The following is a 17,217-nucleotide window of genomic DNA, read 5'->3' as shown; positions in this document are numbered from 1 at the left end:
CTCAACCGACTGAGCCACCCAGGCGCCCCCACATTATTATTTTTTTAATTATTGTTTGGTAGTCAATGAACTAATTTCTTTTTTTTTTAATTTTTTTTCAACGTTTTTTATTTATTTTTGGGACAGAGAGAGACAGAGCATGAACGGGGGAGGGGCAGAGAGAGAGGGAGACACAGAATCGGAAACAGGCTCCAGGCTCTGAGCCATCAGCCCAGAGCCCGACGCGGGGCTCGAACTCACGGACCGTGAGATCGTGACCTGGCTGAAGTCGGACACTTAACCGACGGCGCCACCCAGGCGCCCCTCAATGAATTAATTTCTATGAAGACTTGATGCAAAATATCTTTTGTCTAAAAGTAAGTAAGTTTGTCTCAAATGGGTTTGCATTACTAAAATATAAACCCAGAGAAGGGAGGAGTCTTTGTTTTCTTCACTGATGTATCACAAGCTCCTGTAACAGTGCTTGACACAAAGTAAATACCCAATTAATATTTGTTACATGACTTAGACTTCTATCTTAATTTAGCAAATTCACTAATTTATGGAGGCATTACAATTCCAGACTTCAAGCTATAATCACCAAGACAGTATGATACTGACACAAAAACAGACACATGGATAAATGGAACAGAATAGAGAACCCAGAAATGGACCCATAAAAGTCTGGCCAACTAATCATCAACAAAGCAGGAAAGAATAGCCAATGGAAAAAATTCTCTTCAGCAAATGGTGGTGCTGGGAAAACTGGACAGCCACATGCAGAAGAGTGAAACTGGACCACTTTCTCACACCATACACAAAAATCAACTCAAAATGGATGAAAGACCTAAATGTAAGACAGGAAACCATCAAAATCCCAGAGGAGAAAACAGGCAACAACCTCTTTGACCTCAGCCACAGCAATTTCTTACTAGACATGTCTCCAGAGGCAAGGGAAACAAAAGCAAATGAACTATTGCAACCTCATCAAGATAAAAAGCTTCTGCACAGAGAGGGAAACAATCAACAAAACTAAAAGGCAACTGATGGGTTGGGAGAAGATATTTGCGAATGACACATCAGATAAAGGGTTAGTATCCAAAATCTATAAAGAATTTATCAAACTCAACACTCAAAAATCAAATAATCTGGTGAAGAAATAGGCAAAACACATGAACAGACACTTTCCCAAAAAAGACATACAGATGGCTAACGGACACATGAAAAGATGTTCAATATCACTCATTATCAGGGAAATACAAATCAAAACCACAATAAGATACCACCTCACACCAGTCAGAATAGCTAAAATTAGCAACACAGTAAACAACAGATGTTGGTGAGGATGTGGGGGAAGGGGAACCCCTCTGCACTGTTGGTGGGAATGCCAACTGGTGAGGCCCATCTAGAGAACAGCATAGAGGTTCCTCAAAAAATTAAAAATAGAACTACCCTACAATGCAGCAATTGTACTTACTAGGTATTTATCCAAAGGATACAAAAATGCTGATTCAAAGGAGCATGTTCACCCCAATGTTTATAGCACAGCTATCAACAATAGACAAATTATGGAAAGAGCCCAAATGTACACTGACTGATGAATGGATTAAGAAGAAAGACAAATATCATATGATTTCACTCGTATGCAGAATTTGAGAAACACAACAGATGAACACAGGGGATAGGAAGGAAAAATAAGATAAAAACACAGAGGGAAGCAAACCATAAGAGACTCTTAAATACAGAGAACAAACTGAGGGTTGCTGGAAGGGAGGTGGGCTGGGGGGTGGGCTAAGTGGGTGATGGGCATTAAGGAGGGCACTTGTTGAGATGAGCACTGGGTGTTATATGTGAGTGATGAATTGCTGGGTTCTGCTTCTGAAACCAATACTACACTGTATGTTAACTAACTTGAATTTAAATAAATAAATTTTTAAAAAGTATTAGGAAATGAAAAAAATGTAAACTACCTTATGGATTTCAAGAATGACACATATATATTTTCCTATTCAAGCTTCACTTAAAATCACTAGAGCAGACAAGCGATAGCTACCAATTTTACCTAACCGAGGACAAGTTGCACCCTTCTGTATACAAATAGCTGGCTCAATGAAGGAAGAAGACCTCAGAAGTACCCCACATTTCTTCCACTCCACTTACCTTGCTGAATGATGAAATCATCAGATTGAATGTCATTGTAGTTTCCACATAAGCCACATGATTTCCCTTTATGCTCCTGAGACAGTTTGAGGTAAATTCCAGATATTCCATCCCAAGCCAATGAAAAACCAAAGGAGGTTTTCACCAGAATATAGTCAGCTAGTTTCTCAATGAAAACCTGCCCAATAGTCTCAGGCAATGTTAAACTTGAAAAATAGAACAAAGGAAAGTTAAGCATTATGATGAGGAATCCATTATAGATGACCTATTTCCACACTGATAAAGATTTTACACATATAACTGAATGGTTCTTTCAACCAATCGAAAATACATTTCTGCTAAATATCAGTGATTTTATAAATCTGTAAAATAACTTTATTTAAACCAATGAGAGCTTAAATATATTTATTTTTTACTAGAGAGTTCAAGATAATCTAAAAATGCTGCTCAACAATTTTGAAGTAAGGACAAACAATGGTGAAAATATGGAAACACACTGAGCTCTGATTTTGTTTAATTTTCTTTTAAACTTGGCTGTAAGGAACTAAGAGCTTCTATCTCCAAACCAGCACCTTGGTGTAAGTCGCTGTTTTCCAAAAGAAAAATTTATGGGCATGATCAATTATAATTTACATATTTAATACTGTAAAGTTCATTATTGGGAATATAAAATACTTTGTCATATGGTATTACATAAGGGTTATATTCATAATTTTAAATTGGATATAATTAGACCTCTTTAAACAAGGGTCGCATTGACTATTTAAACTCCTAATCCAATGTCTAGTCTTTTCACTTTTCACAACCATGTACACATAGAAAGGATGTGGGGAAAATGACAGAACTGAAGATAACTGAGCAATGGACACTTTAAAAGCACAGTAAGTCACCTAAAATACTTTTGAAAGGTGACTGGACTCCTTCCACGAATATTACAGAAAAGAGCAAGTGCTAATAATTAAGAAAATGGAAGGAGGGGTGCCTGGGTGGCAAAGTCAATTGAGCATCCAACTCTTGATTTCAGCTCAGGTCATGATCCCAGGGTCATGAGACTGAGACCTGCATCAGGCTCGTCACTGAACATGGAGCCTGCTTAAGATATTCCCTCTCTCTCTCTCTCTCTCTCTCTCTCTCTCTCTCTCTCTCACTCTCGCTCTCTCTCTCGCTCTCTCCCCCCCCCCCACCCTGCTCTTCTCCCTACTTGCACCCTCTCTCTCTCAAAAAAAACCGGGAAGGAAAAAGTCATTTTTACTAAAATAGTCATGCTAGTTGAGACTTATAACCTGTAATATGAGTGAGGAAGGAGGTTAGTAGGTATATCCACACATTTCTCTCAAAGGCTTCAAACTGGTGAGAGTTCCTTCCCAGAAAGAGCAAGTCCCATTGAACAAAAACCGTAAAACCAAACCTACTGGCTAACAAAGTGACAGTCCCTAAAGAAACCATTCAAAATATCTGCAACCGCTTGTACAGAGCTGTTTGCAAATAGTTTTTTTTTTATGGAGAATTAGTTATAAGAATAGGAAAATAACTAAACTTTACATTGGGTAATAAATAAGACTCTAGTTAACTACAACCCTAATCTATTCTTATTAAAAATTATAAGAATGAGGGACGCCTGGGTGGCTCAATTGGTTAAGCCTCTGACTTCGGCTCAGGTCATAATGTCACAGTTGGTGAGTTCAAGCCCTGCATCCATCTCTGTGCTGACAGGTCAGAGCCTGGAGCCTGCTCTGGATTCTGTGTCTCCCTCTCTCCCTCTGTCCCTCCCCCATTCATGCTCTGTCTCTCTTTCTCTCAAAGATAAGTAAACATTAAAAAAATATAAATTACAAGCATGAGAAATTCATATTAAATTCACAGTAAAAGTCAGTATGAATAATATTGTTTAAGTTTGCAAGTTTATAAAAGCTATACTTGAAAAAAGTGAATCATGTTTCATAAAAGTATTTCATAGCTATAGGATGTTAAATGTATGGAGATAGAGTGGCTCGGTTGTGAGTATTTTTTGGTTTGATCATTTGTCATTTGATTCTTTCACAGAAAATTTGATGAAATATACAATTTTTAAAAATAAAAGATTCCTAACTGTAATTACCCAGATGTCTATAACATAAAAGAATGCCACTAGAGATGGAGAATAATAGTAAAAATTAGATAATCTCCCATAAAATTAAGAAAAACTCCACGCAACCTAGTCAGGAAACATTCACAATGCAAACAAAAATGAATGTACAAATTAATGCTGAAAATTATTCATGGGTTTATATGTACCAACACCCTTCATTTCACAGGTGAAAGAACCAAAGTCCAGAGCCTTACAGGGTTGATTTGATTTGATTTTGACAAATATTTCCCTAACACCTGCTTTGAATTAGGCCATAGGCCAGATGCAGCATTATTATAAGCAACTTAGTCGAATAATAAGAAAATCATCCTCTTCCCATCATACAAATCATATAAATGCAATCTCTCATACAAATGGAAGTCCTCAAAGAAATATTTTCTCGAGATTTAACAAAGAGTTAGTATTCCTGAAAGTCTACTTGAATGGTGTTTTTGTTTTACAAAACGATAATTTTTTAAAGGGTCCATTATGTTACCCCAAATCCCATATAAGGAATCCTAAATAATTATTTAAATTCAGCTCCAAGAAATACATATGCAATTGCATTATATTCCCATTCAAATGGCTAAGCCTTCTTTTCTAAGAAAATGAGAAGTACAGAACCCAAATGATCAAGAAAATAAGCCTGAGAGAGGTGAGAGACTGCTTGGGGTCATCTGACTGTGACAAAACCAAGGTCAGTGCCTGCTGCCTGCTGCTTCATCCAAAACCCTTTATGCTATCACCTGCTGCCTCTTGAGGAATCTAAACTGAGAACAAAGTACATAGGGTGGTAAGGTCATTGTGCTGGAAAGAATCCCTAGGGTTCAAACACTTGCTAATGAATTCTAAATGACAGACAGAATTGTTCCATCCCACAATTTACATTTTCTGTCATAACTCAGCCAAGGAATATTTTAAATTGAGTATTTCTACAATTATTTAGATTGGAAGGTAGACTATTCCACAGCATTCCTACATTAAGTATAAAGCCTTTCTTCGAACTAATAAACACTCCTTCACCCAAAACTCTCAGATCTTCTTGTCAGCTAGGAAGGCAAACCTGGGAGTCTCTCTGATTTACCCAAGAAGACTAGTTATTTATTGGCTCTGAATCATTGTCAGAACACTAATGGAAAGTCTCAATTAATATCCAAACCTCATTCATACAAATTTGGAAAAGACTTCCAAAGGTTTAGTTTTATTTTAAGTTACGGCTAAGAAAGAAAGAAAGGAAGAAAGAAAGAAAGAAAGAAAAAAAGAAAGAAAGAAAAAGATTTAAGAAAGAGAACAAAAATAAGAGTTGAACTATGAAGATTTCTCCTGAATCTTTCTTAGAAAAAGGATGTGATAATCTCATTTCTATCTAATCAAACATAAGTGTATCCTGCACAGACATTAAGGAGGCTAAATTGGTTGGATTCCTGGTCACATGACTGGCCTTGGCGCTTGCTGAAGTCTTAATATCTGTATGTTATAACTTTAAGGTTGTTGTTTGAAAGAAATCCTCTCATCTCTTTTGCAATGCTGGTGGGAATGCAAACTGGTGCAGTCACTCTGGAAAATAGTATGGCGTTTCCTCAAAAAGTTAAAAATAGAACTACCGTATGACCCAGCAATTGATGGGTATATATCTAAAGGATACAGGTGTGATGTTTTGAAGGGGCACATGTACCCCAATGTTTATAGCAACAATCAATAATAGCCAAAGTATGGAAAGAGCCCAAATGCCCATTGACAGATGAATGGATAAAGAAGATGTGGTATAGATAGATAGATAGATAGATAGATAGATAGAGATAGATAGATAGATATACACAATGGAGTATTACTCAGCAGTCAAAAAGAATGAAATCTTGCCATTTGCAACAATATGGATGGAACTAGAGGGTATTATGTATGCTAAGCAAAGTAAGTCAGTCAGAAAAAGACAAATATCACATGACTTCACTCATATGTGGAATTTAAGATACAAAACAAATGAACATAAGGGAAGGGAAGCAAAAATAATATAAAAATGGGGGGAGGGCAAAGCATAAGAGACTCTTAAATACAGAGAACAAACTGAGGGTTGCTGGAAGGGCTGTGGAGGGGGGGTGAGCCAAATGGCCAAGGGGCATTAAGGAAGACACTTGTTGGGATGAGCACTGGGTGTTATACATAGGGGATGAATCACTGGAATCTACTCCTGAAACCATTATTGCACTATATGCTAACTAACTTGGATGTAAATTAAAAATTAATTAATTAAAAAACAAATACATAAATAAATAAACATAAAAAAGAAAGAAATTCTCTCTTCCTACTCTCCATAATTCACTTTCAAGCATGAGATGTTTGGAAATTCTATTAATACATGGTGTTATTTTTATTATATCATTTATCACATCTTACCTGATTCCATTCTTTTTTATTTCATGCCCATAAATCCGAATTTCCTCTTGGTCTGAAAAGAACAAGCTGATTGACCGATAACAGTAATACACTGAACCATGGCACTTAGGGCTATTATGAACCTTAAAAGAGAAAAAAAAAAAAGAAAAGAAAGCATAGGAACCAGCAACAGATATGTAGGCCTTCATTCGAGTCACCAAAGCCACAATGCCTGTCTACAGTTCTACAGCACCATTAGTCCTATGACACTTCACAAAATTACAACTACATTTAGGATTTCCAAGAGAAAGATTTACCACAGAAATTGGACAGCAAAATTAACTCCATAGAGTACACATTAATTCAGCATATTTTTTAAATGATCTGACTCTTTACATGTTGAGTGTCAATATTCTAAAGATACATGGTATGTACTGGAATAAAATTAGGTCTAGGAAGAGGACAGTGGAGCACCACAAAAACACACATTTGTATTTTACATGTCCATGTCATGTTAAAGAATCATGAAATGGAGCTCTACACAATGAAACACTTACAGATTGCAAAAAAGTGACTATAACCTCCGTAAAAATAAAATTGCTCTAAAAATAAAATAATATTTTAGGGAAGACAAATATTATTTCCCAAACCTTGATGGGAAAATTAGTTTATGAGGAAAGAAAGAAAGAAAGAAAGAAAGAAAGAGAAAAAAGAAAGAGAAAGAGAAAGAAAGAAAGAAAGAAAGAAAGAGGAAGGGAAAGAGGGAGTGAGGATAGAAGGAAGGAAGGAAGGAAGGAAGGAAGGAAGGAAGGAAGGAAGGAAGGAAGGAAGGAAAAAAGGAGGAAAGAAAAAAACAAGGAAGAAAAGAAAACAAGAAAGAAAATAAAAGCAAAGAGAAGAAAAGGAAGGAGAGGAATGTTAGAATCTCTTGCCCCATTCCAATGTTAATTTCAAACATTCAAAAAGCAAAGTATAAAAATCTGACCACACTGAGAAGAAATTTATGGAGATAGAGAATTTGAAATTAAAAAAAATTAGGGGGCACCTGGGTGGCTCAGTCAGTTAAACGTTCTACTCTTGGTTTCAGCTTGGGTCATGATCTAATAGTTCATGAGTTTGAGCCCCATGTTGGACTCTGCAAAGACAGTGCAGAGCCAGCTTGGGATCCTCCCTCTTTCCCTTTCTCTTTGCCCCTTTCCTGCTTACATCCTATCTCTCAAAATAAATAAATCAACTTAAAAAAACATTATTGATTGGAACATAGAAAATGTAGCAAACAAAAAATGGGATAAATGCTAACTCTATACAAATGTACAAAGAATAGAAATTAAATAATAACTTATTGGGCTCAAGTCAAAACAATATTTATATGAATTCATAAAGGTATAATATGTAAATGACAATAATGTAAAAACCACATATCATTTAACCTAAGATGGTGATATAACCCCATTAAGAGGAGGGAAGGAAAGTGTATGTGTGTCTGTGAGTGTGTGTGTGTGCATGCGTGTGTGTGTGCGTTAGGGGCAGGAAGGGTGATGTAACAAAGATGATTCCATCTTCCATAGTCAGAAATGAATGAGTAAATCCTAACTTGAAAGATAAAGAAATAATAGCATATTTTGGCATGTAAGATAAAAGCCTGAAGAAACAGCTTAAAGAGCTAGAGAAATTGCCTTTGGGGAGCCAGATTTTAGGTAGGGTTGGGAATGAAGGCAAACAGGGGCTACAGTTTTGCTTCACTGCCTTAGATGAATTTTTTAGACTGTGTACATGTATTATTTTTATAAAAGTAAAATTATGGTGTGCCTGGGTGGCGCAGTCGGTTAAGCGTCCGACTTCAGCCAGGTCACGATCTCACGGTCCGTGAGTTCGAGCCCCGCGTCAGGCTCTGGGCTGATGGCTCAGAGCCTGGAGCCTGTTTCCGATTCTGTGTCTCCCTCTCTCTCTGCCCCTCCCCCGTTCATGCTCTGTCTCTCTCTGTCCCAAAAATAAATAAACGTTGAAAAAAAAAATTTTAAAAAAAAAGTAAAATTAAATTTAAAAAGAAAAAGAAAAGGATTGGGAATATGAAAAAGGATATATGCATAAAGATGTTTATCAATTTATCTATTAAAATACTGAAAAAAATTTTGAAAACCTAAATTTCTAAAACAGGGCATAAGTAAATAATTTGAGTATTCCACAAATTGAAACAAATACAGCTAAAAAAAAAATTGGGTTTTAAGAATACTTGACGTGGAAGAAAGTTCTTCACATAATATCAGGTGAAAATCTAGGACAGAAAATTATACATAGTATGATTTCAAGATTATAAATGTGTTTAAAAGTCACAGACAAAAGTGTAGGAGAAAATATATGAAGCCATTAGCAATGGTAACTCTTACTGATATTTCTATTTTTTTAGACTTCTCTGAAATTTTCAAGTTCTCTACAAGAGAAGTGAACTACTTCTATAATCAGGGGAAAGATGACATTTAAAGCAAATGGATTTGTTGACTTGAAAATTTTCCACCATCCAAGACAGAGCCAAGTAGAAACAATATTAACTCTGGGAGCACAGTTTAGCACTGTGTGTTATTAACAAAGGACAGAGTATCTAGTTGACACTTTATTCTTCAAAGGAGTGAGACCCTGGACAAGAACATTTCAATGAGGGAGTCAGAAGGTGTTTAAGTGATAAACCCAGAGAAAGAGTGGAGGAGTAACAGACAATAAGTGACTGAAAATAGGAGCCCTGTAAATACCGAAGATGCATGCCACTAACTTCCCTATCTAAGGAGACATGGGAATTTTTTTATCTTTAAGCCCGGTAAGTTAACTTTCAATAGACTTCATTTCCTTTCTGGGTCACAAGGATTTGTTGTTCTTAAAAAGCTTCAGGGCCTACTTTTTAATATTTGCATCACCTAGGAGAGGAGGAGAATTTTGGCAACTCTAATGTAAGTTAGAAGGGAAAAGGGAAGCAGGAATTGAAACAAATAATGCCTATGAAGAGTTTTAGCTTTTGAACAGGATAGCACAGCAGTTTCCTGACTGTGTTTTGAGATAGCTGGAAATACAAAGGGAGATGGTGAGGCAGGGAAAGAGGTCCCTGACTTTATCGGTTCAACTAAAACCCCTCTGCAGTTTGTGTTTTTTTTTTAATTTTTATTTACTTTTGGGAAAGAGAGAGTGTGCACATGCAGGGGAGGGGCAAAGACAGAGGGAAACACAGAATACAAAGCAGGCTCCAGGCTCTGAACTGTCAGCACAGAACCTGACTTGGGGCTTGAACTCACAAACCATGAGATTATGACCTGAGCCAAAGTCAGATGCTTAACTGACTGAGCCCCCCAGGTGCCCCTGTGCTTGAATTTCTCTTAAGAATTCTTCCAAATCAGAGCACTTGGGGGGTTCAGTCATTTAAGCATCTGACTCTTGATTTTGGCTCAGGTCTTGATCTCACGGTCGTGAGATCAAGCCCCGCATCAAGCTCAGCATGGAACGTGGAGCCTGCTTGGGATTCTCTCTTTCCCTCTCTCTCTGCTCCTCCTCCACTTGTGCTATCTCTCTCTCTCACTCTCTCTCTTTCTTTCAAAATAAACAAAGTTATAAAAAATAGAATTTTTCTGAATCAAGAGTTCTTCAACTAAGCACTAACTCTCTGAGCTCAATCCTGTAGTATGAATCTACCTAGTAATTAGCTGCCTGCCTCCATGCCTCGAGCCTGTGCTTATGTGCTCTGTTTCCTGAATGCCCATCTCGGGCTCATACCAAAGGGCAACTTTGAGAAACATTAATCCAGGTGTACCTCACACTGGAAGTGTCAGGAAGGAAATGTGTATGAGCAATTTGGTTGGTGCCTAAACCCACTCCCTCTTCAAAACATTCACATCAAATCTGAAGAATATGAACATTAACTGGAGTTGATATAATTTGACATCTGTGAGACAGACATTCTGCATTGCCTGCAATTCTCTCCCACCTGGATCCAAACCCTTCTTCTCCCAGTCCAAGGCTCCATCTCAATAGAATATACCCAATTTAGCTACATATTTAGTCCATTCCAGTAAGAACCAATCCCTCTCCTTCCCCAGTCAGAGCCCTAAGTATGCATGCTATGATTATTATACATTTTCCATCATTTGTCCTGTACTTTAAAAATACAGACTTGCCAGAAAAAAAAAATCTTTAAGTTAATTATGTCCTAGGATCACCTACCCATACAGTGTACCGAGGCTCCAAATTACCACAGTCCTTTGCAAAGATGTAAGAACAGTTTCCTGGGAAATAATAGTAAATGCCATCAAAGGTTTCAAAGTGGTACTGTCCCCAGGTTTTGCAAATCCCATCTCTGCCATTGCCCATATTTGGCACTGAAAAGAAATAGGATCATATTTAGTAGAATAAAATAAATTACACCCTGTTTCTGGCAGGATTCAGTTATGGTAGGTGACTCTAATTTTCAGTAAAATAAATATTTCCCTTTGGCAGTCAGTATCACAGAAAAAAATAACTAACATAAAATTATGAGTTGCTCGCAAAACTGTTAAACTCTCCTGAAGGAAAACATGGTCTCCAAGCTGTTTTGAAGAAAGGATTTATGTTAGAAAATTCCTTAACTTTTGCTTTTAAAGGAAGACTCTGGAAGAAGAGAAGAGTGGGGAAAATGATACAGTAAAAGAACGTAACAGTGATAAAACAAATATAATGCCTCAGAAAAGAAAGAAATGTCCCCATTGAGTGCCCTAAAAATTTGCATGAACAGCATTAGAGTATTCCAGACTCTGCAATTTTTAAAAAAATATATCTTAATACTGTCCACAGAGAAAAATAACCACTGGCAAAAGAAAAATCATGTTTATATGTCTGAGACCTAGGGATGGGGAGCATTAGTCATCCAAAGTATGCTGGAACTTAGGAATCCATGACCTCAGACTGACCAAATTTTAAGCAACTATCATCTTAAATTGTACAACTGCATCTTCACTGTTCTCATGTCTTCCTCCCTTTGTCCCCTTGTGGATAATCCTCTATTCTATTTTGATTTTCTAGACCCTTCCCTCTAGAATAATATGGAAGGCAATGACCTTTACAGAGCACTCAGTGTATAACATTTTAACACATGCTATAGGGAACATAGAGATAAGGCACAATCATTGTGCCTTTTCTTTGTAATCTTACCTAAATTTATTAGCCTTGGCCAACTTTGGCCTTTACAGGAAAATAACACAGAGTGATTCATTACTCAGACTTCTCTGACAGTATGCCTTGCCTCTGTTGCATATTTTCATAGAATCTTATACTTTCTTTTATAGCATGTGGTACAAGTATAATTAATGTGTATCCATTGTGCATCAGTCCCTTCCTCTAGACTGTAACCTCCAGAAGGGCAGAAACATGTCTATATTGCTCACTATTGTAGCCCCAGTGCCAGGCCTGGGATTTAATAGACATTCCATAAATACTCATTAAACAAATTAATATCTATCATTGTTGATGTCGGACCTTATCCTAGACACTGTGGATAAAAATATTTTTTAAAAACCCTCTGCCTTTGAAGAGCTCTCAAAATTGTTTCTATTTTATGTACAGAATGTCCAGTTAATTCAAAGTCAAAAAGAATGAGGGCTCCAAATAACAAATCTGATTTATAAAGCAACAGAGAAATGAATAAGAACATAGTTTAATGGATTAATATAATGTAAAGTGAAAAAAAGGCTGGAGGAAGTTGTAGAGATCAGTGAGAAAAAAAGTGGACATACCTATTTTCTTTTACATTGTTTCTAAATTATAGGAATGAATTATGGACACTCTAGTTAGTATGTAATATGATTGTCCCAATCCCCAGTGGCTGAACACTTACATAGCAAATTAACCTTAAAGTTCCCCTCGACTTGTAATTCCCTCAAGCATCCCTGAAACTTACCAATCTGGCACCGTGTCCCAAGTGCCTGAAATATTTGACAGTCACATGTACCAGTCTTAGAACAGAAAGCTCCATTAAGACATTCATGAGGACAAGAACCTGACAGGCAAAAAAAATAAGTTATCTTCTGGCGTGCCTCCGTTCTTATAAACATAAAATGTCAAGATTTAGCTTGGACTAACTGTAACCATTATTAATTCAAACAGAACCCTGGGCCTCTTGCCTTGATGAGCTAAAGAATTAAGCCTGTCAAGTCTCTATCTAGTTCATTTCATTATGTGTGCTGTGAAACAAGAAAGACAGGATTTCACATCTCAAACCACCCTGAGAGCAAAGGTTAGCTTCCTTCAAGCAATTGAAAGGTCAAGTTCCCATGTAAGGAATCCCTGTCCCAGATGATGAGAACCAGAAATGCACAAACTTCAGATGATTCTGTTGACGGAGTTTGGCCCTGGCTGCACGTCCAATGGTCTCCGTCTCCAGGAGCAAGTATATTAAAGAATAGCGTCCCTCATTAGCTCGAGGGATCAGGTGAAGCATTAAAAAACTCAAATGGAAACTCCCATTTTTGAAGAGAATAATTAAATATTTCATCCAAAGTGTGTGTATTAATTAATCTTCAGGCTCCATTACAAATAATACATTCTTCCTGACTCATACTTAACTTTAATGGGTATAAACCAAAGTCATGGCCGGCCTTCACCAAAAATGCTCTTTTTCATGGAAAGAAAAATTGCCCCAAAGGATTATGCTGAAAAGAGGAAGCAAGAAACTATGAGCTACTGAGTATGTTTTTAAAATGCAAATGAATCACAGTGAAAATTTTTCCTCTAAAAAGGAGAGAGGACAAGGAGTAATTGGCAATTTTCAAGCAGGAAGAATTTAAGTAACACATCAAGAGAACGAGAAGACATCTCTGAGTCACCATAAAGAAGTACTACAGATTGAGCCTTTCAGGAATATGTTAAGGTCATCGAAGGCAGTTAACGAACTGTGATGAATTGACCACCATTCTGACAAAGTCAAGAATAAGAAAATCCTATTATTATTCCACTTTTAAGATCCATCAATTTAAAGTCTTTTTACATTTAAAGACCTACAATTCTCTCTCCAACTCTTAACTGAGGGAAAATGAGCTGTTTCCAATTGATTTTGATTGATCCACTGATCAAGGTAAAGTCATGTTTTCACAAATTTAAATGCAGTTTTTTCCCTATAAATTTTATCTTAGAACACAATCTTAACATTTTTACAATAAATAAATATCAAATAAATAAATAAATATCTAGACAAACAAATGTATCTCCTTCAGAAATTTATTTACAACCCTGTTTATTCTCCTGGCTAGCCAAAATTAGCCAGGAATAGTTGCTATTTTAAATAAAAGGAAAAGTTGGAATTCAATTTCAAACTATCATCAGCATTATGCTTAATGGAAATGCAAAGTGGGTAAGCCAGAATAAAGATGTCAGGGAATCAAGGAACAAGTAAATGACTCACAAAGAAATTTGCTGATACCCAGTGATATCTTTCCTGATCACATAGCTATCAGCTTCGTCTAATTGTTTAACCCTGCTAATTTACAAAAATAATTCAAATTTCTACATAAAATGAACTTAACTATTACTATTATTACCACCTTGGCTCAGTTTCCTTCATGCATTAAATGGCAATAGTTAATTCAATGTATTTCTCAAAGGGGTCTTTTAAGAAAGCAAACAGAAAAACATAGGCGTGACACCAACCTTTTATTTTGCTCTCACCCCAATTAATAGCTTCATGGAAGAAATATCTTGGAGATGTTGCTTCAAACTTGGAGAGAAAGAAATAAGAAATCAAAATAGTTAAATTATTTAATTTGAGCCAAACAACCAAATTAGAAACTCTGGGGAAATAGTTACAGATACAGCAATTATAAAGTGCTGACTCTGTGTCCTTGACTTATGGAGGCATCTCGATGAGGCAGAAAGGGCTCCTCGGATTGTGGTTAGAGGATGTGACTTCAAGCTTTGGTTTTGCCTCTTACCTGACTTGGGTAAGTCTTTCTCCTCTTTGAGCTCAGTTCTTCTCCTGCCTCCCTCTCCTCTTTGGAAAAGAGCCTGAGTGGAGTCTAATCTTTGCATTAACTGACTGCTCTGCCTACAGAAGTAGCTCTTCTCTGATATTTCCAAGTGCAGATCGATCTGGAGAAAATGCATGCGGCTGATGGACCAACAGACGAGGACCTGCAGAGCCATTTGTGAAGACACCATCCACAGAAGCTTCTGCTTTGGCACTGTGTGTCACCCTCCATCTCCAAAGAACTGACACTTTGAAGTTCATAGGCCATTTAAGTATATCTTTTTATAGACCCCCAGCCACTTTAAGGTAATGGTTAAGAGTATGAATTATGGAATCAGACAGACCTGGATTAGAGTCTTGATTTTGCTATTACATAGACATAGGCAAGTTTACTAAGTTCTTAAAAAAAAAAATGTTTCTTAACCTCTTCGTGTCTTCTTTTACTTGTCTGTAAAATGGGAATAATGGTATCTACTTAATTGTGCTGTTATGACAATAGATTAAAATGATGTATGTAAAAAGTCCACCATAGTGCCTCACACATAGACACCTAGCAATAAAGAGATTTATATTTACGTAAGAAACCCAGATAAAACCTTAAGATTTTTGGAGGTCAATATAGCTTATAAGCAAATAATTGTAGTTTACTAGGCCTAATCTCTTAAGGGTTTTTATTCAAAGTCAATGATAATTTAGTGTATGGTCTGAGGCAATGTCCTTTCCAATAATAGCATTTCTACGTTCACCAGAAGAACACATGCTCCCAAAATTTTCCACATAACTGTCAAATCGAATACTAGATGTTGTTAGAAAAACTGGAAAGGTTGACGGACAAGAAGAAAGTGGGAAGAGGGAATGTGACTTCAGGTACAAAGTCCTACCTCAACAGATCCTGGTCTCCTTCCTACATGCAGTTTTATTTTGGCATTTTCCAGTGAAGACTTGTTCTTTTAATACCCACACCTGCCCCATTCCAGGAAAGAGGACTCCCACACTCTTTCTCACACTTCAACACTCCTTTCTAAACTCCTTGAGCCACACTATGCCTCCAATTCCATTATTTCCTGTTCTCATTCTTCCCTGGTTTTATCCTCACTGCTCAATCTCCCCATTTTGCCATTGCCTCTGTCTTCACACTAAGTTAAATTCACAATAGTCTGTGACTTTGATTCCCCCAAGACAGCAAGTTTTTATTCTCTCTGCAGCCGTAATGTTTCCAACTGTCCGCATCTAACATAGCCACCTATATTCCTGGGCACCAAAATCTTCTTACTTCAGCTCCAGTGAATTATCTCTGATGCTCACTAACATTGTCTACTGGTTTCAACTCTGACTCATACAGGCTTATAACCTTGAACAAATTATTTGAAAAAAATTTTTTTTTAATGTTTATTTACTATTGAGAGAGCGAGAGAGTGTGTGAGTGGAGGAGGGGCAGAGAGAGAGGGAAACACAGAATCTGAAGCATGCTCCAGGCTCTGAGCTGTCAGCACAGAGCCCAACATGGGGCGCAAACTCAAGGACCGTGAGATCATGACCTGGGCCCAAGTCAGATGCTTAACCAACTGAGCCACCCAGAAGCCTCTTGAACAAATTATTTAACCTCCTCATCCTCAGTTTCCCAATCTATAAAACGGAATAAGAGTAGAATTGTATTAAATACAATGGGATAAGGAAAGCACAAAGAGCAGTGCCAGGCATAGAACAAGGGTTGTAAACAAGTTACCGATTTTTATTACTAGACAAAAACTGAATGCACCAGACAAGAAAGATCAAGCCTTTTTTTTTTCTCCATATCCTTTCACTTAACTTAGGGTATATATACTCCATGGAAACTACAAGTGCTTAGCACACTGGCCTCCTCATTACGGAAGCATCCTAATTATCACACATTCCCTGCATCACACTACATTTCACCAGTGCTAAGACAAGACACGTACATAGCTTTTACCTTTTTAACTAACCTGAACTCAGAATGGAATCTTACACTTACAATGGAGAGCATTTTATTTTTAAGTCATATAAATAATGGCAAATAATTGATGGTGTCAGATTCAATGAATAAGTTACACAGAAATTACTTCTTTTTAAGTTTTTTTTAATGTTTATTTATTTCTGAGATAGAGACAGAGCATGAGTGGAGGAGAGGCAGAGAGAGGGGGAGACACAGAATCCGAAGCAGGCTCCAGGCTCTGAGCTGTCAGCACAGAGCCCGACGCAGGGCTCGAACTCACGAACTGTGAGATCATGACCTGAGCTGAAGTTGTACTCTTAACTGACTGAGCCACCCAGGTGCCCCAGAAATGACTTCTTTATAGTCTTACCTTCATTAGAATTTAGAATCTAGGCAATAGGCACTGCTATTCATTTTATGTCTCTAGAGTGGTCCCTGGTATGTCGTCAAAAAATAACAATGAAACTGAAAACAAGCATAATTCAAATGGGAATGATCTGCCTCCCCAGCCTTGTTTAGAACTATGACTATAAAAGATTTTGGGGGAGCCTGGGTGGCTCAGTCAGTTGAACGTCCAACTCTTGATTTCAGCTCAGGTCATGATCTCACTGTTTGTGCTGGCAGCATGGAGCCTGCTTGGGATTCTCTCTCATCCTCTCTGAAAGGGACCAC

The 17,217-nt window shown here is 37.3% G+C and overlaps 1 protein-coding gene across 1 annotated transcript in view; it reads right to left on the bottom strand.

Annotated features, from left to right (window-relative positions):
- OTOGL (otogelin like) overlaps window positions 1-14,767 on the bottom strand; it is a 136,585-nt gene extending 121,818 nt beyond the window's left edge. The window contains exons 1-5 of the mRNA XM_043564287.1: window positions 14,557-14,767; window positions 12,531-12,629; window positions 10,823-10,977; window positions 6,641-6,762; window positions 2,140-2,345 (exon numbers count right to left, since the gene is read on the bottom strand). Of these exons, the coding sequence (XP_043420222.1) occupies window positions 2,140-2,345; window positions 6,641-6,762; window positions 10,823-10,977; window positions 12,531-12,629; window positions 14,557-14,767 (793 nt within the window). The remainder of the gene's footprint in view (window positions 1-2,139; window positions 2,346-6,640; window positions 6,763-10,822; window positions 10,978-12,530; window positions 12,630-14,556) is intronic.
- Between the last annotated feature and the right edge of the window lie 2,450 nt (window positions 14,768-17,217).

The sequence above is a fragment of the Prionailurus bengalensis genome, chromosome B4 (genome assembly GCF_016509475.1).
Source record: "Prionailurus bengalensis isolate Pbe53 chromosome B4, Fcat_Pben_1.1_paternal_pri, whole genome shotgun sequence".
Taxonomy (NCBI): Eukaryota; Metazoa; Chordata; class Mammalia; order Carnivora; family Felidae; genus Prionailurus; species Prionailurus bengalensis.
This window is presented reverse-complemented; position numbering and strand designations above follow the sequence as displayed.